At 39.3% G+C, this 21,882-nt stretch overlaps 3 protein-coding genes across 3 annotated transcripts in view; 1 reads left to right on the forward strand and 2 right to left on the reverse strand.

Moving 5' to 3' along the window:
- The window catches only part of ecpas (Ecm29 proteasome adaptor and scaffold), a 36,951-nt gene extending 36,170 nt beyond the window's left edge, over positions 1-781 (reverse strand). Inside the window, exon 1 of the mRNA XM_073865037.1 lies at positions 667-781. Within this exon, the coding sequence (XP_073721138.1) occupies positions 667-688 (22 nt within the window). The 5' untranslated portion in view covers positions 689-781. The remainder of the gene's footprint in view (positions 1-666) is intronic.
- A 608-nt stretch (positions 782-1,389) lies between these two features.
- On the forward strand, positions 1,390-10,395 carry fbxo10 (F-box protein 10). The gene is given in 12 exon segments (XM_055205597.2): positions 1,390-1,720; positions 2,128-2,756; positions 2,837-3,262; positions 3,264-3,653; positions 4,086-4,235; positions 4,362-4,498; positions 4,592-4,662; positions 4,969-5,121; positions 5,542-5,865; positions 6,648-6,958; positions 7,045-7,226; positions 8,281-10,395. Coding segments are annotated over 11 exon segments (2,931 nt in total). The 5' UTR covers positions 1,390-1,720; positions 2,128-2,150; the 3' UTR covers positions 8,462-10,395.
- Positions 10,396-12,300: 1,905 nt separating this feature from the next.
- polr1e (RNA polymerase I subunit E) lies at positions 12,301-21,602 on the reverse strand. Its single transcript, XM_055205602.2, has 12 exons — positions 21,465-21,602; positions 21,064-21,167; positions 20,901-20,977; positions 20,680-20,765; positions 20,450-20,505; positions 19,247-19,391; positions 18,962-19,072; positions 18,779-18,875; positions 17,785-17,915; positions 17,604-17,685; positions 13,518-13,649; positions 12,301-12,966 (listed from the first exon to the last, which is right to left on the reverse strand). The coding sequence occupies exons 1-12, from the start codon at positions 21,520-21,522 to the stop codon at positions 12,801-12,803; spliced, it is 1,245 nt and encodes a 414-aa protein (XP_055061577.2). The 5' UTR covers positions 21,523-21,602; the 3' UTR covers positions 12,301-12,800.
- Positions 21,603-21,882: the final 280 nt, after the last annotated feature.

Raw genomic sequence — 21,882 nt, forward strand, 5'->3', positions numbered from 1 at the left:
CATACAGTTTGACACAAAGCTTACACATGTTTGTGTAAAATTAAAGATTATACATTATAATTTACTTCAAACTTTTGTTAGAAACCTTATATTTACATAAACATAACAGACAGCGAGAATGACTGCAATGCATATTTTCCCTAAGGTGAATTTATTTCGCTGGAATATTATTTATTATAACACTTTTGCACAAACTTGTACTGGACATCAGGCTATACTACAAATGGAAATAATCTAAATATAGAGGTTAAATCGCTTGTTGGTTAGCCTGTGAGATAAATAGCCTGCTTGCTAACTGACGTCAACGTATATCACCTATATACTTATTTCTCACGCTGTGAATAAATGACAACAAGCGCTGGACCGCAAGCCAACATTCAGATAAAGCTTATTTCACATTACAGGGAAGAGGTAACGTAATGTAATTCAGAAAGACCCACTTTCATTTTGGAGGATGACTGAGCATTGGGCCTCTATACGCACATACTAGCCGGCTAGCTGCCAAACTGAGCTTTACTGTACAAATGTTGCTTTAAATAACTACATGTACATATACAAACATTACTGTGGGCTCGGTCTGTATAAGAATGAGCGATAATGAAAACGATACCAATAACAGCTTCTTAGTAATAAAGAAATGAGTCATGCAGAGTGAATTAAACTTACTGAGCTCGTCCTGTGCAGCCATGTTTAAACTGAAGTCACCAGTAAGCAGCGCTGCCACTCCTATCACAGACACAGCTATTCTCTCTCTCTCTCTCTCTCTCTCTCTCTCTCTCTCTCTCTCTCTCTCTCTCTCTCTCTCTCTCTCTCTATCTCTCTCTCATACAGAATAAATATGCATCAATTTACATTTATGAAAGGAAAAAAATAATGTGACAAAGCCTCGCATAATTTCTGTTATTTACACTTTTTTCATTTTTTTTTTTTTTCATTTTCTTTATCTTCACTTTTCCACTACACTGCAAAAATGTACAGTTTTTACATTTGGGGGAAAAACGGTGGCATTAATTGTAGGTTCATGTGACAGACACTTTTATTAAAAGCCGTATTTAAGTGATATTTAATAAGGAAAATCAAGTTTATTAAATAAGATAATTGGACTGGTGAAATAATTATAGAGCCAGTCGTTGCAGAAATTGTGAGTTATTACACAGATCATCTTAATCCCCCACATTTCAGTTTGATAATAATTAATTGGGGGTATTCATGACAAGAAAAGTAAGTGCGTGATTTTGATCAGCAAATAATGCGCTGGTAAAAGAAATAGGTGTGCGACGTCTTGTTGAACTGCGCAGACCAGTCAGCGTGTGACATCAAAGTACCGCGAGAGCGAGTCGAGAACTCTGTCTCGAATCGATCTCGCGGTACTTAGATTTCACATGTCGTTCGCTCTACGCAGCGCCGCATGATTTCAAACATAATTAGGGTCAAACGCACGTGTGTTGTTGCACAATAAAAGCCATGTTGCCTAACAACTGTATCATACAATAGGGAATAATTAAAAACGTTTGACCCGAGATTTATTTTGCAGAACAGCACCCGCCTTCTGAATTAATATGCAAGCGCCTCTGTTTTCCACGCCTCTAAAAGCACGGACAACGGCAAGAAATCCGAGATTTTCCCCGGATGGATACTGTCGTTTCTGCGCGTGACACATTCGCTGTGATGATCTGTACGTGTGATAAAACCTTAGCTGGGAACAGTATGATCAAATTAGGTACGTTTGTTATGATTGAAATTAATCGGATGATAACGTTGTAAGTTAACGCTGTCGTTGCCGCGTAGATACAAACTTGCTGCAGACAGATCGGTTTGGTTTCGTTGCTACAAGAACTTCAATGAATGTAATGAATCCTTCGATGTTTTGTTTGTGTCTTGTGCATGCTTTATTGATTTGCAGTTGCGCACACACATTGTTATTGAGCACACTGTGTTTAGCTAAGAATAAAGTGTGACAGCGTTGCATACTGTTTAATAATATCGCAAAATCTAAGGATTTACAAACTTTATTTGTTACAAACATGGTTATATTCAATATGGTTGTATTCATGTGTATATTTAATATTGTTCAAAATGTACCTTTTTAACAAGTAAACGCACTAATCATTTGTCTCTGTCACTAAGGTGATCTGGCCAGGTGAGGTGGCATGGTTCGTACAGACATGGAGGTGGGAAGTCTGCCTGTTGAGCTTTGGCGTCTCATCCTGGCATATCTGCCTCTCCCAGACTTGGGCCGCTGTTGTCTGGTGTGCAGAGCCTGGCGTGAACTCATCCTGAGTTTGGACAGCACTCGCTGGCGCCAGCTCTGTCTGGGATGCCCAGAATGTCGCCACCCAAACTGGCCCCGTCGGCCCCACCTGCCTCCGCCGTCCTGGAGGGAGGCTCTTCGTCAGCATGCTCTTGCCAGTCGTACCTGGACTCAGAATGGCTCAGAGCTCCACTCATCCGCCTGCCTCCATCTTTTCCGCCGAAGGAAAGATCGCAGGGTTTGGCACGTTGGCACAATGGCAGGGGGTGGGTACGAGACGCTCAGGGGGGCACTGGCTGTGGCAGGGCCTTACGACAAGCTGGTGCTTCATGCCGGTGTGTATGAGGAGCAGGTGGAAGTGGCCCTCAAAGTGCCAGTGGAGATTGTCGGAATGGGGAAGTTGGGGGACGTGTCGTTGTTGGTGTGTTTTGACCAGCAGTGCCCGACAGCGAGGCTGTGCAATTTAGTGTTTATGCCAGCGTGGTTTTCACCTGTGGTTTATAAGGTACATCCTGACACATCAACATATTCTATGAGTTTAAAAAACATGATATAATTACTTATTTTATATTGTTTCGTCCTTAGACATCCTCAGGTCATGTCCAGTTGGACAACTGTAATTTTGAGGGCTGTCAACTGCATATCAGGGGGCCAGGAACGTGTCAGGCTCGCTTCTGCTCCTTTGCCCAGGGCAGCTCTGCCCACTTTCTGGGTGTGGCCATCAGTTTGATGGACAGCTGTGAATTCTCAGGGGGAGATTCTGCGTCTGTCACTGTGGAAGGTGCTCCGGTCTCTGAACGCAATTGGGCCTTCAAGCACCTGGTCGCCTTGGCTAAGACCTTTACTGTAATGCCTACTAATGGGTTTACAGAACGAACCAAACCAGAGGGCAAAGACGGCACAGGAGCTGATAGTCCTGGAGACAGAACTTTAAAAGGAGTAAGCACAACAGATGACTGGAATAAAGAGGACGTAGACTGGGAAACCAATTGGACGAAGCAAAAAAAAAGTAGATAATCTCATTCCAGGTCAGGATGGCACAGTTATCGATGAAGATGGTATGGAAACCTCGAGTGACTCCAGCGAGGAAGAAGATGAGAAAGACGGCGAGAAAAGCACAGCTTTTAAACTTTCGTACGAGCATCACGGACTAGCGCATCTCTCCAAACCGCTAATGGCAGATTCATCTGCATTTCCTGCACTGCTGGATCTATCCGCAGAGCTGCAGAGGGATGCGGAGGCACGGGAATTGGTGGCATCAGTTCAAGGCTGCCTGCTGCGTTGCTGTCTGCTGCGGGATGGAAAAGGTGGCGTGCACCTGTGCAATCACGGTCAGGCTCGCCTGGAGGCCAACGTTTTCAGAGGCCTCAACTACGCAGTGCGCTGCATTCAGTATGCAAAAGTGTGTAAACCTTGCACAAGCTGATGTGTGTGTTTGTGTCTATGTAGCTCAATTGTGACCCTGCCTGTGATGTAATTTTGAGATTGGAACCATCAGGTTGATTTCAATCTTATCACAGAGAAAATTACTTTAGCTGGGTTTTCACAGGTACGGTCACAAAAGGCAGAGGATTGTGTTAGCAGTACAAAAGTCATGGGTGCCCTGGGAACACGCATACTTATGAAATGTATACCTTGTCCTTGAATGCAACGTTGGTTTGGGTGGAAGGGTTTGCCTATATTAGAATAATTTAAAAATTCTTGCTTTAAGGGATAGTTCACCAAAAAATGAAAATTGAAAATATCACATAGTGGCTTTTTCATCTTCTTATCATGTCCTAGTTCTTCTTTCACCAATGTCTATCTTTTATGCCGTCTGTATTTTTTCCAATAGATGGTGATGTTGCGTAATGAAGTGTGTGGGTGCAAGGCGTCTGGTGTGTTCCTGCGACTCTCTGCTCAAGGTCTCATTGCCGAGAACAACATCCACTCAAATGGAGAGGCGGGATTAGACATCCGTAAAGGGGCCAACCCGGTCATACTGGTACAGATTTGTATTTAGTAAACAAATTGCTACTCAATTCTCTTTGTACTTGGTAAAATGTAACCTAGGAAACTTTAAGGAATTTCCAGTATCCCATATATTTTTTATCTGGTTTCCTGGGTGCAGTGTAACAGAATCCACAGCGGCCTGCGTTCCGGGATCGTTGTCCTGGGCAACGGGAGAGGTTCTATTCGAAGCAACCAGATCTATGGGAATAAGGAAGCTGGCGTCTATATTCTTTTTAACGGCAATCCTGTGGTCAGGTATCTTCTGGCAAATACCGGATAGCACTTAAAAATATATAGTTATGAAACCAAGAAGTATGCATATTTGATAAAGGCATTTTATTTTACCAGTGGGAATCACATTTTCCACGGACTTGCAGCAGGCATCGCTGTGAATGAAAACGGAAGAGGACTGATCTCTGGTCTGTTTGAATGCAGTTACTATTTAAAGGTCCCGTTCTTTCTGTGTTTTTGAAGCTTTGATTGTGTTTATAGTGCACAATACAACGTGCGCAATGTTTCACGTGTAAAAAAAACTTTTAACTTTATAATTTTACAAGTATTATTTATGCTATTTTAGCAACATTACACTCTAACTAGGGTTTAAAAAATGGGATCAGAAAGAACGTGACCTTTAATGGTTCATACTGGTGCATCTAACACAATAGACCAATTACACAAAATAGAGGGTAACTAAGGGCAGATCTACTTCTTTTTGTGTTCAATAGACAACGTTATTAGGCAGAACCAATGGGGAGGTGCTGACATCCGTCGAGGAGGAGATCCAGTCCTGCGCAATAACTTCATCTGCTATGGATATTCAGATGGCGTGGTGGTGGGAGAGAGAGGGAGGGGTCTCATTGAAGGCAACCACATATATGGTGTGCATATTTCATTCGTTTACATTGTGCTGTTTGCCTTAAATCAAAATGTTGTTGCACCCTGTTTGATGTGTAGTATAGCATGTAGTTATGTGAAGTGGGTTGTTGGACCAATTGGATATTACACATTTATAAAGAGCTGGCGATCACAAATGGTCAGCTTGGACACATTGCAAATAACATCGTGTTACACATGGTAGTGGATCCTGTGACCACTTGTGATTAGATTTCAAGAAGGTCTCTTATTACTTCACTACACACTTCACTTACTTTGTTAATGCATATTGATAAGCAAAAAAGTTTAGTTTGTAGGGGTCAGGAAGTGGACATTGAGGTTAAGAAATACTTATATATAAGAAATGGATCTATTGCACAGGGATTTATTACATTGTGAGTGATGTCATTGTTTCTTTTTTGTAGGTAACAGAGGCTGTGGGGTATGGGTCATGTCATCCAGTCTACCTCAGCTCACCGGGAACTACATTAACCATAACCGTATGTACGGGCTTGCCGTCTTCTGCCGGAAGGACGCAGAGTCGACAGTGAGCAGAGACGGTTATCGCTCTTTACAGGAGAGAGGAGTGGCGGCCGGAGAAAGGGACAGAGGAGGGCCGGAGAATTTCAATGAGGAAGGAGAATTGATGGCGTGGGAAAGCGACATCGACAGCGAGGACGAACGCTTTTCCTCTCGACGACCAATCACAGTTGCCCTAGTGGAAAACAACTGCATGAGCCACAATGGAGGTTTGTTAGTGTTAAACATCAAATCACTTTCAGCTTAAATGAAATGGTGCATCTCACACAATGGCCCTCGTTTATCAAACGAACGTAAAAACCAGCGTACATCCTAATGAAAAAATCTGCTCGTGTTAAAGGCGGGTTGCAAGATTTTTGAAAAGTGCTTTGGAAAAGGGAGTCGGTCCAAGTACCAAAACACACTTGTAGCAAATCAAAATTGCATTTTTTTTAGTGAAGCAGTGAAGTTCATGTCATCCTTCTCTCGTCATTTATTACCGCTCACGTCCATATTGATAAATGGCAAGTCTTGCGTGGAAATAACCATACGCACAGTTTTCTGTCGTATGCTAGCTTGATAAATTAAAGCCAATAGCCGTTTCTCAATATCAAGGAAGGATCCTTGGAAGCCAGAATTTCGAGGATGCTACGTCATCGACGTCCGTCAAGGACTGTTCCAATGTCGAGGATCCTCGAAATTTCCGCCAAGGACTGAGTCCTTCGTTCGAGAAATATCCCATATACAGGAAAGGATGCATATGTGTATCCTTTGCGCTCGTCACGCGCTGAAATCACCCACAATCCTATGCGCGCAGCACCGAAAGCACACGTTTCAAACACGCAATGATGTGCACTTGCTAGCCTGTTCCATTAACGTGTTCTCTGAATTCTTAAAAGGAGCCTCGCCTAACCTTTGAAGGAAGTGACTTGTAAGGACTAGTCCTGCCAAGGAAGTATCCTTGACATTGGGAAACGGCTAATGTCTCCATCCTCTCTCTTTGTGCTTTCAGCAGTTGGAGTCTATGTAAAAAGCAGCGAGCCTCTGAATGTGGTGGCTAACATGGTCAACAATAACAGAGGAGCGGGAGTGTCAATCATTCAAAGCGCTCAGCTGACGCGATTAGTCGGCAACTGTATTCTTGGCAATGGCTGGATGGGCATAACCGTGGACAGAGAAAGCAGGGTGGAGCTCCGCGGCAATGGGGTCTATGGCAATGGCTGCCATGGCGTCTGTTTCCGAGGCGATGGTCTGATTATGGAAAATGATGTTGTTGGAAATAATTCCGTTGGAATACGAGTGATGGACAACGCAGATGTTAAAGTGAGTTTGTTACTGCTACTCGTTCAAATGTTTAAAAAAAATTGATAGTAAAAGACTTTGATTTCGATTTGTGTTTTGTTCGGCAGGTATTGAGGAATCGCGTTCAGGCATTGCGGGGTTATGGGATTACAGTGAAGGAGCGGGTACGAGGTGTGGTGCAGGAAAACCTGGTTTATCAAGGACACCCTACAAATACTAAAGCCCCAATACGAACCAGTCCACAGAACCTGGAGTGTGTCGTACTTAATAACTCTCTGGTCACACCAAGGTTAGGGACACTCACAAATCCACAAGTGTGCTTTAGCGTTAAGTATGAAAGTGATAGTACACCAAAAAAAAAAAAATCCTGTTAACTCTTTCCCCGCCATTGACTAGTTAACTCGTCAATTAAGAGTAAAACACTGCAAATGACGAGTATTTAAAAAATCCTGTTAACTCTTTCCCCGCCATTGACGAGAAAAAACTGCAAAGGACGAGTATTTCTGGCAATTCGTAATACCACTATTATCCACCAGGTGCTCTTCCGCAACTTATAAAACCCAGAAATATTGTCCTAGAGCAAATAGCTGTATGTCCGTGTATGTGGTGCTTTCACACTTTCAGATCGCTCTGAATATGATCTCTATCAAAAGCTAATGGGCTCCCTACCTTCTGCAGCATGAATATAAGCATGTAGTCAGCCATTGACGTAGCGTTGTCTGACTATGGTTGAGACGTGGGGTGATGACATTGTATCACAAAAGATATGAATTGGCTGCCCAGGTGAAAAAGTACTACACTTCCATAGTGTACTTTAAGTGCTTTATTTTCGCACACTAATTTTGTACTTAATATACTAAAAATTAATCTTTAGCACATTTTAGTTCATATTTATGGTGTCTCAAAATAGCACAGTGAAGCACACCCAGATGTTCTCAAGATCATCTCAAGAAGCACCAAAGATTCATTCCCAGCATATTAAGTACAAAATTAGTGTGCGAAAATAAAGCACTTTAAGTACACTATGGAATTGTACTACTTTTTCACCTGGGTGTACACACGAAACCACAAGGTTTTTTCGATACAAAACTTTTACGTATAGAGCTAAATGCTAAATCAGTTTCTGTAAGTATCCTATTACAAATGTTGTCATAAGGCCTAATTTACATTAAAATATTTTTGCAGTATATAGTAATCATCTTATTTTAAAGAGTAAGAAATAATTCTTACCATGCTGCACATGAGTTTGTGAATCATCCAACAGTTTGTGCATGTTTGTGATGTGTTAAATGTACAAAGGTTTGTGCAAATATTTGACAATGTCGTTTGTTCTTCTATTCTAGATCACAAACCCTTTGGGCTTTGGAAAATCCACCTCCTCGTCCTCACAATAGTAACCCTTCTAGTGTCCCACCCGCAACAACACACCCCACTCACCTCGCCATCACAATGACAAACCGAATCACTGCCTCTGTAGAAAGTGGTTGCCATAACAATGGGAGCATCTTCTGCTCTATTCTGTGAAGAACGAGGGACCACATCAGATTTGATGACATTTATAAAACCAAGCCCTCATGACTTCCTTAACCACTTGGAAATAAAGGAATGAGTTGGAGTTCTAGGATCATGTCGGGTTAGATCAGTAGTTCTCAAACTGGGGGGCACGAGATGATGCCTGGGGCCCAGTTTAATGACATTTTACACTACATTAATTCTGTGGGCACAAAGGAAGGCACCCTAAACGAGGTAGGGCCACGCACCAAAAAGTCTGAGAACCACTGTGTTAGATGATGAACGAACAAAAACGTGACGTTATTCAAAAAGCACTTAGCACTCACTACTTTAGAATATTATGTTTACCAAAGGTCTTTCTCAATCAAACTATGAAGTTTTTCTGTTACTAATCCACTTTGAGTGAGGAATTTCACTTACACAAAATGAAAAGTAGGCTGGTTCATCTTGCTGGAGCACTTACTGTTTGTATTTGATCACACATAAACTGTCTACTTCACTCAACAGTGCACATTTGTGTTGGGAACCATAGACTGTACTATATCTCAATTTTTTGAGACAGGATTAATCTGTGGAATTAAGGAACAAATTCAGCATCGATTCAAGGTGCATGGCTGTTCCTATTAAAAAGTAACATGTACTTATTAATGTGACCAGCAAATTTATAGCCTGTTATTATTATTATTTTACACAGAAACTCAAAGTCAGATGGCAGTGAGAGCCTTTCACGTGACTTTCTGTTCTCCCAAAAGACCAGAAGCAGTGCTGCAAATAGGAGATAAACAGGTTCGGTGCTCCCTGGGAATTCTGGTCACGCTGCTTGTGCTGTAATGAATAAAAACATCATTCGCTGGGTACAGTGATGCAGCCAGTCGGGTGATGTAATGTTCAAGTCACATTACATCAACAGTGATACTGAACTGTCATGTGAAAATGTACCGGTGCACTTTACTGCATGGTTAACCCAGCATGAACGTACTACATGTAGAGCGGAGCAGGAACAGAAGAAACATCATCTTAAAAGTGATTTCACAGGCATGGAATAAAAGCAATGAATCAATTTTTAACTGCATAATAGTGAAGAGATAAAATATTTTGATATGCAATGATTTACAGCAGATTTACTTTTCTTGAAAGCTGCCAGCTGGCTCTTTGATGGTAAAGACTCACTGCTTTAGGTAAAAGGTACACTGTGCCTAAACTAATCTGAACAGTAGAATAATACAGATCATAATCTTTTAATGGTTAACCCTTAGGGTGTTAACCATTGTTCACATATAGTTCATTTTAAAAGAACCAAACCCAGTTCACTTAAAGTGAACCAGAAAAGGAACTAGCCGAATGTGACCTCAGTCCTTTTGGGGTTCACAATATAGTGGACTCAAAAGAGGACCCAGTTCTTTTTTTAGTGCTCTTCAGAACTAAAGTGATCTCAGACCCTTTCTTGTTTACATCACAACTTCATAAGAACTCAGATCCCAGCTTTCTGTACAGCAGTTGATTTTGATACAATGTCAAACCACACGTGAAACTGACCGGGACCTCATTGATTTCACATATCAAAAAGAAATTGAACCACAAAAGAACCCAAAAGCGAACCGTACTCAGACCACATCCAGAAGTGGTCTGAGTTCGGTTCACTTTTGGGTCCTTTTAGGGGGGTCTGAGATCACTTGGTTTGTTCACATATACACCCTGAACTGCTCTGAGAGCGTGTGGAGGGCTCAAACGAACTAGGTGTGAAAACACCCTTAGTGTCTAAGTAAATATTAAGAGATAATACTAAACAATTTAGACTTTATTTAAACTTAATTACCCTAAACCAGACGTTTTCAAACCTTATGATGCTAAGGACCTCCAAATATGATTAATGTTTTGTAGGGACCCCTACCAAAATATATATAGAATGTATAGTAAATATATAATTGACTACGCACCAGATAAAGGGGACTGTAATAAGAAAAACACACTTGAAAGATAAAGCAAATATAAATGATTCTGAAATGCATGTAGCAAGAATGAAAAGATAAAACACATTATAAATAACTTTTTCTCTGAATTTTTTTTTGGGGACCCCCTATAAAACCTACTGGGGGTCACTAGACCCAAATTCTGTCCTAAAGTAGTCCAGTAAAACTAAAGCTGGGTTGGTTTTTTTGGGTCCATGGCTATGTTTGAAAGAGTACTAACATACTATTTCCTGAACACTGCTTACTGCCTAGTATTCTTTAAACATAGTAAAGACAGAGGTATTTTTTCATTATTAATAATAAATAAATAGTAGGTACATTGCAGATGTTAAACAGAAATCGTGTGAAAATTACATATTTCTAGGATTTGCATCTGTTAAGTGTACCAAGGCATAAAATAAATGCTAAATTGATGACCCAGTCTGTTGTTTCAGCTTTAAAAAGTGTTTCTGCTGCCTTAAAATTTTGACTTAATAAAATTGGTTTTACATTGAATTCAACTTAAAGAAGTACATGTTTGTGCTGCCTTAAAAATTTAAGTTAAAAACAACAAATGTTTTTTTTTTTTTTGCAGTGTACATAAAAAGTATCATACATAATTAACCAATATTATAATTAAAGGCGGAGTCCACGATGTTTGAAAGCCAATGTTGATATATGAAATCACCCAAACAAACATGCCCCTACCCCAATAGAATCTGGTCCTTCTGTTGATAGACCCGCCCCACACATACGCAACCCGGCATTTGATTTGATTTGATTGGCTATAAGTGTGTTTTGGTAGTCGGCCCGTCTCCTTTTCCAACGAATTTTTCAAACATCGTGGACTCCGCCTTTAAACTTAGATGCTCCTAATAGACCCCTTCACGGTTCACGTCACAAGCTATTCCCACTGCGCATGTCGGGGTCAGAAAAGTCATTACAGCAGATTGAGTTGCGTATTATTCGGTATCGTCAAAAATGCCTACGTCGTGGGCTGTGAAAATCGCACCAGGTGTTCCGTTAAGTTTTCGCGATTCATGCAGAATCTCAAAAAAACAAACAAAAAAAAAACATCTGCGTCTGCAAGCAATTAACGTGCAGACTGGGACAATGCAAATATCAAAGAGGCTTGTGTTTGTAGTGCTCACTTCATTTGAGGTAAGTCATCGTTTTTGAGCCCTGTTAGATTAAATTATAAAGCCTAAATGGTATTAACAGTTCGACCCCGTGCTGCGCAGTTCGACCCCGTTTGTTTACAAAAATTTTTTATCTCAAAATTTTACACTTTATCCTGGATTTCACTACCAAGCCCCTAAGGTGACATGGAGCAAAAATTAAATAAAGTTTAGTTTCATGTGCAGAATTTTTTTTTAAAGTTTAGTTTCGCATGCTCGCGTGAAACTATCGCGCGCGCACGTGAAAGCGATAGTTTCACGCGAGCACGTAAAACTAAACTTTTAAAAAAAATTCTGCACATGAAGGTTTTGCGTCAGCACATGAAACTAAACTTTAGATTTTTTTTACTCCAATGTCACCTTAGGGGCTCGGTACTACACAGACAAGTCCATTCATCTCACTGAAAAGTCAAGTTTAGTCAGAGAATTGCATTGTGGGATACAGCATTCTGTGCAGCATGCTCCGTTGTAGCAAATGTAATAGGTCATCAATTGTATGCATACTTAGAATTTCATACAGTGTAGACATGCTACAGAAATAGTTTGGTAGTACACAAACATAGTCCTGTCTAATTTGATTTTTCAACCAAAACAACATTTCAGGAGCTGAATTTTAACCTTAATAAAAAAAATTGATTTGCAGCACGCTGCTACTGTTTTTGTAACATTCACAGTTGTTTGATTGTAAATTGCAATATGTAGCTACTAATTTTTTTTTAACTTATGTGCAGTACAAATATAATCTTTTTATAATTACAAATGTTTTAATTTTCCCAACACTTATTTTTATCTGTAATTATTTAGTAATTTTTGGCCAGTTTTTGCCTTTATTTAACAGTGAGATTAGGAAAGGACAGGAAAGTACAGGGAGAAGAGAGGGGTATGGGATCGGCAAATGATCACGAGCCGGGAATCGAACTTGGGTTGCCGGAAGCATATCATGTCGGAGCGTTGCCCACTACACCTTCGGCTCCAGCGCATTTGATTTCTAAAAGACAAACAACGCTTGTGCTTGTTTGTCATACAATGATGTACAGAGTAATTCAGCAAGAAATCAACACTGCATCAGGTTTAGGTGCAAACTAATGAAGAGTCAGGCCAGTCCAGTTTTCTTCTATTGAAGTAAATAACATCATTTACTTTTTAACTCCTTACAAGAACAATGTTGGCCACATTTATCACAAAAACTGCTGAATTAAAACAGTCAAACGTGCTCTCAACAGTTTATTTCATCCTTTTGCGTTTCCTGCGTTCATTATGTCGATCATAACAGACCAGTGGAAGAACCAGAGATGCCATCCTGTGCTCATCCTGTGTCCCAACCTCTTCTGTGCTGCACGCAGATGTACGGGACAGAGTCAGGCCCATGGCTTTGGCCAACTCCAACATCCTGTGCATTGCAACATTTTAAAGTCAAAGTGTTAAGTCATGGCAAAGGTAAAAGAACAGTTCAAATATATATACACACACAATACTGATCAACACATATATTTGGCAAAATGTCCTTATGACTAGTTTTCAAATCAAAGTAAAGGGTTTGAAGCCATCAAGGTTCATAATGACAAAAAATGCACCATAAAAATCCATGACTTAAAGGTCATTTACAAGCTGCAAGACACATTAGCGTCAAATTTGGCAACAATTGTCATTAGATATGTCTTTGATTATTGCTGACATCAAATCAGATATCTGATGTGCATATGTGAAAGCCTCTGTGAAAAGGAATGTTTCCAGTATAATTTAATTTCATGTAGTCTTTTTGAGATGGGACTTTTTAAAATATTTACATTATTTTAGCAGCTTGACTGCCGTAGTGCCCATTTGCTGTCACAATTATATTTTTTAAAGCCTAGATATTCAAATGACAAAAAACACAAATTATGGATATAATAGAATATCACAACCGAAGTGTAAAATATTTATAATAAATGAATGACTGACTTGATATCACTGATGCCCAGGTCTCTGTGAAGTAGTGTAAGGTTGGCCGTCTGATCCCCCATGTGCAGCAGTAAAGCCAAACAGTGAGAGGCCAGTTTCATTCGCATGGACGTCGACACCGTGCTCCTCAAACTACAGAGATGGACAAACTTGCACTTATTATCCAACATTTCAGTGGTTATAAATATTACCAAGAAAAGATTATGAAAAACCTATATGGGCGGTTTCCCAGATTAATCCAGGACTAGGCTTTAGTTATATTAGGACATTTAAGTAGTTTTTACAAACAAACCTTACAAAAAACAATACTGGTGTGCATCTTGAGACAAAACAATGGCACTGATATATGTTAAGATATGTCGGTACAAGGTGTTTTTAAATTAGGGCAGCTCAAACATGCATTTTAGTCTGGGACTAGGATAAGGCCTGTACAAGAAACTGCCCCTTAATGTTGTCTTGACAAAATTTAGAAAGTAGGGATGCACCGATATGGAAATTTTGGCCGATACCGATAACTCTTTATATTTGGGGGCGATAACCGATATATATATATAAAACCAAAATAATCCATAATTTATCAGCTTTCATTTATCGGCCTAATTTTGCTATCAGACCGATAATAAAAGATTAAAAATAAGCAGTTATCGGCCAATAACGATATGTCGGCCGATATATCGTGCATCCCTATTAGAAAGGTACAATATGCAGAAAGGTAGTTAAAAACAAAGATATTGGATATAATAATTATTATGTATAGGGGACAATGCAACGCTCAATATGCCCGCTAGGGGTGGGCGGTATGAGCAAAAATTAATATCAAGGTATTTTTCACTCTTCAGGCGGTATAACGGTATTACGGTATGTTGCCATATGAGATAAAACATTTTGGAGTCACACTATAGTAAACCTTAGTTAAATTACGGACAAAATTAGTATTTTTAACCTTATTTTACTAATAAGTGAGGGATTGGACATAGACATGATTTTTTATCTTTTCCCATTTTTTCCTTTAAAAGTGCCATTGTGTGGATGGGTGGACTCATCTGCTTATGCGTATTGTCACTAATTTGGGAAGTATGAAAGTATGGAAATTAGTATGGTCATTTGCTGGTAGGCTATGTGCCTTATTACAATGTTTTACGCTACATCCAACAACTTTAAAGCTGTGTGCTGTGTATATCTTGTGTCTGTTTGATTTATAAATATACAAAGAACAAGATTTTCTTTTTGTTGTTAATATGAACATCTGATGGGAGATGCCATCTCACTTTAAATTAGTATTAATCCCTGAACGCATTAATGAATGCAGTTTATTAATACAAGTTAGTTATATTAATAAATGTATTTATTGCATTTAATTTAATTAACCAGCAGATTCACATTGCCAAAAACACTCCACTCATACGTTGTATTGTTTAATAGCCTCTCTAATTAATAAATCTGCATTAAGAAAAGGAAATTTACCATTAAATGCTGTTTTTAATGTGTTTGGTATTTTGTTTACGTTACCTGCTAAAGGACTCGGAAAGCGCTATTCATTTAACCGTAACTCCTCGACCATTTGCGCTATCAAAAAAGGAATGGTTGCTAAAAGAAGATAAATTGCACTTTTTGGCAAATTATGGTTTATTACGGTAATTTCTTGCTTTCCATCCTCCAATCGCTTACCTGGAGAGCGCGTGCAGGGCGCAGTAGAGAGCAGATCTGAGTGAAAAGGGAGTAACACCGTTAAACGACTTTGAAGCAGTGAAGTAAAAAAAGCCTCCTAAATGTATAACACTGTTGACGCGCTGTTGGTGCCTTGGGACTCGACAGCCCGACTGTTTAAGTTGATTTTCAATAAAGCAGTGTTGATTTTGTTCGCTTCTGGGTCCTGTTTCAGAACCTGGTAACTTAATGCTTAGGTAAGCCACGGGTTTGTTTCTCGCCAAACTCGCTGTACAGATCACAACACCTGAAATATAGTCTTTGGCAGGATTTGCGTGCACTATGATAGCCTGCATGTGCATCCTCTTAAAAAAATTATGATGAATGGATTGAAGTGCGTTCAGAGCTTTTCGTTTTGTGTTTCTGTGGCCAGCACATCTCGGGAACGGAGGTATGGCTTTTAAGACTTGGGTAGACTCCCGCGGGGTCTTAAAAAATAACATTCATAAAGTTACATTTAAGTCCTAGGATGAAGATCTGGGCATTTTAAGGCCATAGATATAACTTTCTGAAGGTTAGTTTTTTTAAAACCCCGCGGGAACCCTGATAAGTGCAAAAATAGAATTTAAAATATGTAAAGCCGGTATCAACGGTTTTGCAAAATCCATATCATGGCGTGACACAATACCGGTAATTACTATCATACCGGTTTATTGCCCAACCCTAATGCCCGCTCTAGTGAGGAAAGTCCCGCCTTCCAGTTAAAAGAACCAATCATAAATCATTGAAGACTGAAATTCTCTGGGGAGGGGCTCTATAGACCGTTTCATCGGGCGCACGAGCGGTGACGCGATAAGCGTCTGGTCCGAACTTTACTTCTGGTTTCTATTTGTTTAATGGTCTGACTAGTTGCTGAAACTGAACTCTTAAACAAATACCTTGTCGAAAATAACAAATGTTTTGCGTTCCTATGTAGGGATGCACCAATATGAAAATTTTGGCCGATACGGATAACTCTTTAAATTTGGGGGCAGATAACCGATATCTATAGGCCGATAAATATTCATATTATTTTCACAATGAAAAACTCGCAGACCGTGGACATCTTGTCTTTGCGCTAGACTAGCATACTCTTCTTAAGCCCCCAACACGTGTCATCTTTGTGCTATGTCACAGAAAACACCAATCAAAACTCCACATGGCCAGCAATGAGCAAGTGAAGTGGTTCAACAAACCAAAATAATCCATCATTTATCGGCTTTCATTTATCGGCCTAATTTTGCTATCAGACCGATAACCAATAATATTAAAAATAAGCAGTTATCGGCCGATATATCGTGCATCCCTATTCCTATGTAATCTACGTGTTGTTTATTTTGCTTGTTATATAAATAAACTACTTCAAAAGGACTTTGTTGTTATTTATTCTTTGCGGGGTTTACCGAAAGTTACGTGATGACCACGAAAGCCGCTTGTTTATGTTGTTACTGCTGAAACCGTCTATACAGAGTCACATGAGATGACTGCCAACCTGTACATATGCGCAGTAGCTAAAACAACCTTGAAAAAAGCTGTTATAGAGCAATTTGAGGTTATGAAATTTTTTTTATGGTACAGTTAATGTCAGGTTTAATTGTTGGTCAGGAATATGTTGTTTAATTGTGATTTTAGCACACAATTGTATAGATATTTCCCTATTCAAGTAGATAGGACTTAAGTCTTCCATGACTTAAATAACTGCACGGAGGTGTTGCAAACAGGGCCGCCTAGTGGCACGACTTCCCTAAATAGACTTTTGTTAAAAGGCACCTATTTCATTACTAAAAAACAACACTATTTTGTGTATTTGGTATAATACAATGTGTTTGCGTGGTTTATGGTTAAAAAACACATTATTTTCAACATATCGTACATTTTTACATCTGAATGTGTACAAAACTTATCGATTTGAAAAGTGCTGTGTCCCTGATTGGCCAGCTAATCTGTACATCGTGATTGGCCTGAATACCTCTGACGTCAGCCGGAAACGTGACAATCCTCACCATGTTTGAAAGATTCGGTCACAATGCAATGCTGATTTCGAAAAGGGCGGAATTATGATAACGTCGGTCTTGTCTACATCAAGTAAACTGTTGCATACAATCCGTGTGTTTGTTGTAGTCCAAGAAAAGAGATTTATGTTGGGAACGATAACTCGCGTCATTGTTTACTTTGGGGTATGTACCTTTTGAATATCGTTAACATGTACTAATACACACTTACACACCAAAGGAATTTTAAAAACATGAATTGGACCATAGGTGCCTTTTAATATGTTTTGGATATCGCTAGGAAGTTGCTAGGTGGTCTAAACAGATAAAAGACTTTCTTTGCCAAGCTAAAATAATAACCGAAGAAGAAATGAAGTACTCCTCAAGGAGACATTTGCTACACACATACTTGCCATCGTGAAAACTCTCCACTGTGAAGTTCTTCAGCACTTTGTTGATGATGATTCGAGGACACCCATTCTCAACACAAACTTAAATAAAAAAAAGGTATATAAAGAAAACAGCATGTAGTCATGCCATAATACCAATTCAGACAGAGAGACATAAATAATTCAATTTTAAACACTTACATTTGCGACTGAGACGTTTCTGCAGTGAGACTTTAATGAGAAAAGACAAATACCAGGCGCACCGAGACAATCTTTCGCGAGCTGCGGCCTCTTTGGGCAAGAATTCAAGATGTTTAAGAACAGTCTGTGGACTACAGAACACAAAACAAAATTAGGAAAGCTATCTAAAGTTAGCTTAAAGGAATAGTCTACTCATTTTCAATATTAAAATATGTTATTACCTTAACTAAGAATTGTTGATACATCCCTCTATCATCTGTGTGCGTGCACGTAAGCGCTGGAGCGCGCTGCGACGCTTCGATAGCATTTAGCTTAGCCACATTCATTCAATGGTACCATTTAGAGATAAAGTTAGAAGTGACCAAACACATCAACGCTCTTCCCATTCAAGACGAGCAGTCACACGAGCAAGCCTGGTGGTACAAAACAAAACGTAGCGCCCCTCCAAGCGGATTTAAAAGAGGAACTATATTGTATGGCGTAATAGCACTTTTGGGAGTACTTCGACTAGCCTGAAAAGTCCGCTCCCCTTCTCACTCTCATAATGGGAGAGGGAGGGTGTTACTGCGCCGAGTCGAAGTACTCCCATAAGTGCTATTATGCCATACAATATAGTTCCTCTTTTAAATCTGCTTAGAAAAGCGCTACGTTTTATTCTGTACCACCAAACTTGCTCGCACAACCACTCGTCTCAAATAGGAAAAACGCCGATGCGCCTGGTCACCTCCAACCCCATCTCCAAATGGTACCATTGAATGAATGGGGCCAAGCCAAATGCCATCGAAGCGCCGCAGCGCGCCCCAGCGCCCACGCGCACGCACACAGACGACAGAGGGATGCATCAACAATTCCTAGTTAAGGTAATAACATATTTTAATATTGAAAATGAGTAGACTATTCCTTTAAATGGTAAATAAATGGTAATGTTTCAGCAATATGTTTTCAGTCATCCCAGATATAGCTGCCAACCAAAGCATGATTCTGTTCTCCTCACCTGCCTTCATCTTTCATCTTCTGCAGGTCTTCAGGGGTCAGCTCTGCCATCTTCACACCAACGTCATTCAGGGCCTCAAACTCAACCGGAGACAACACTTAAACAGAGTTAAGAAACTTGACGCAAACACAGCTCTTAGACAAAGTGGCTATATATTACGTATATAAACAATTAAAAGGATACATTCATCAAAAGAGTAAACATCTTCTGGTTTGTCTGCCTCAGTATTGCAGAAAGGTAGGAATTTTGCTGTATCTGTCTGAGCCTCCGTTTCAGCTACAGCATTATGCAGAGCTGAGATGCATAGAAACAACACCATTAGTTTTACTGATGAATCTGTGCCGATAGTAGCTTTTTCAACAATTGCATTCACAAAATTCACAATGGCTCAACCTCTACTGTCAAATGCAAGTGAAGGTTTATTAAAACCACCATATTGTGATTACCACGTCAAAAACTGATAGTTACCTTCCACTCCTTTCTGATCAATGATGTTGTTAGCAGCTCGAGCCACAGCTTTCTGCAGTGTGTCATTTCCCACCTCATTGAGTCTTCTGGAGCTCAGCGCACGCTTCTGTTTAGTTGTCCCGAATGCTTCAATGAGAGCATCCACCTGACAGGGAATACATAACCAGACTTCCATCAAACATCGCTGTGCAAAATCATATCATCGAGTGCATCGCTCACTTTTCAGCCTTCAGTACCCACAAATTGTGTGTGCATGTGCATTTAATTGCGGCATGTGTACGATTTGTAAAAAAACAATGTCATATTAATTTCTAAAACTTCAGCTGACCGCAGTCTTTATCTTCTCAGTTTCGAAAGTGGGGTTTGCATCATTCTATAACAAACACACTTTTTAAGGATGTAAAATATCGCCTGTTATTCTGATCAGGAAAATCAGATATTATTGACACCGAATTGCCCCCCCCCATTATCACAGCATAAACCTGTATAAGCTATTTTCATTTGTAAGCTGCTTTAAAGGGACATTTCACAAGACTTTTTTTAAGGTGTAAAATAAATCTTTGGTGTCCCAAGAGTACATATGTGAAGTTTTAGCTCAAAATACCATATAGATCATTTATTATAGCATGTTAAAATTACCACTTTGTAGATGATGGAGGTTTGTTAAATTGAAACTTTATAATTTTTCTCTCCCGCTCTCTGCACTAAATGGCAGTCCCGTTGTTGGATAGTGTGGATTAAGGGGTGTTATTATTATAATAAGAAACCCCCTTTGACATCATAAGGGGAGCCAAATTTCGACCTTCTCAACAATAAAATTATTAATATAACCCTCCAATGCATAGTTAAGGCCCTTCTGGTGACTTTGAGATGATATATAGTCTTTCTGTCTATAAAAATCATCAATTGCCTCCTGCGAAATGTCTCCTACTATGACAGCTGCCATAGCGAGTGAGTGGAGAGGGCGTGGCTTAGCCATAGGTCAATTGTGATTTTAGCACATCATTTTAGAGATATCCGTCTTTCCACATTTAAGATGATAGGACTTCAGTCTTGCATGACTGAAATAACTGCGCAGAGGCATTGCAAACAAGCCTTCCATAACCTTTATAATAATAATTTATATATTGCAATATGTGATTCAAGCACCCTTTGCTGTAAACCTGTCATATCTCCTTCCAATTAGCATGAGAATTTTCTCACCTTATCTCTGTATGTCTCAGCTTGTGTTGTGTTTTCATTTGCTGCCTCTGCTTCACCTGAAGACAGACATAATGTAATTCACAACAGTCTTATTTATTTATTTATATTTTGTCTAAAAACATATAAAAAGCCACAATGGACAATAGCTCCCGTCGCTGTAGACTACAACACCTGTGGTGACCATAAAAACATCACAGAACCAAGACATACGTAATATATAATACATTCACCTGGTATAACAGGTTGCATGTTAAATAGCTGAGCATTATGAACTTTCATTTTCATGGTTCTCTTGTCAAGGACTCCCACAAAATACCTGATGACAACAATTACAACACCATCAGTAAAACACCACATTTACAATAAGAAAGCGTTCCAGGCTAACCAACAGAGAACGTAAGATATACGTTCTGGAAACCACAAGTTGTCAGCTGGTATATAAGGCTCTTACCTGCACATGTTATTACATTGCAATGACGCAGAACCGAAGTTGTTTCCAACATAAGAAAGTCTGTCTGATTCTGCCACCTGAGAAACACAAAATATTTACCCGGTTTACTCCAGCTTTATATACATACAAACACGCAATATTTCAATTGCAAATGCGTTTTTACCACAATCCGTCGGTTTTTCTTTCTGGGGTTGACGGCATCTGTATGTTTGAAGGCTCCGATCTTCAGCTGCTCTGCTTTTTTCACGTGTCCATTAGAGAATTTCACTATAAAGACAGTAGTGACTAACCATAGAGAAATAACTACAAAAACCACAAAACACAACCAATCTCATCGCTGCTGCCAGTTTAAGACTATATTTACTTAATTTGTAAAATTGATACATGTTTTGTTAAAGAATGACAAAATAAACATCACTGACTATTTATTTGAAGGGGATGCTGTTTATACAAACACATGGGCAAGTTAATATGCAGTTTCAGTTTAATAAATCGATATGGACGAATGCAGACAATTTGATAATGTACTTTTAAGATGTTTCTTATATTTAAAAGTTAAGTTACCTATAAAAGCATCCTGTTTTGTCTGTCCACATGGTTTCCATGCACAAGTCGACGCCATCTTTAAAGTTTGCTCTACGACTGTCACACGAGTAGTTCAACAAGCAGCGACACCCAGCGGTGATAAAAACTAACGCAATGACTTTTATTGTGGTAATTGCTCAATAAAATAAAATAAAATAAAATAAAATAAAATAAAATAAAATAAAATAAAATAAAATAAAATAAAATAAAATAAAATAAAATAAAATAAAATAAAATAAAATAAAATAAAATAAAATAAAATAAAATAAAATAAAATAAAATGGCAATTAGTTAAATCCAATAATTATATTTTTTTTAGTAATAAAGGCTTAATGCGTTTCTACATTTCTACTACTGTCTGAATGTCATGTGATGCAGAAGATTAACAAGCAGCGTC

Source organism: Misgurnus anguillicaudatus, chromosome 3 (genome assembly GCF_027580225.2).
Source record: "Misgurnus anguillicaudatus chromosome 3, ASM2758022v2, whole genome shotgun sequence".
Classification (NCBI taxonomy): domain Eukaryota; kingdom Metazoa; phylum Chordata; class Actinopteri; order Cypriniformes; family Cobitidae; genus Misgurnus; species Misgurnus anguillicaudatus.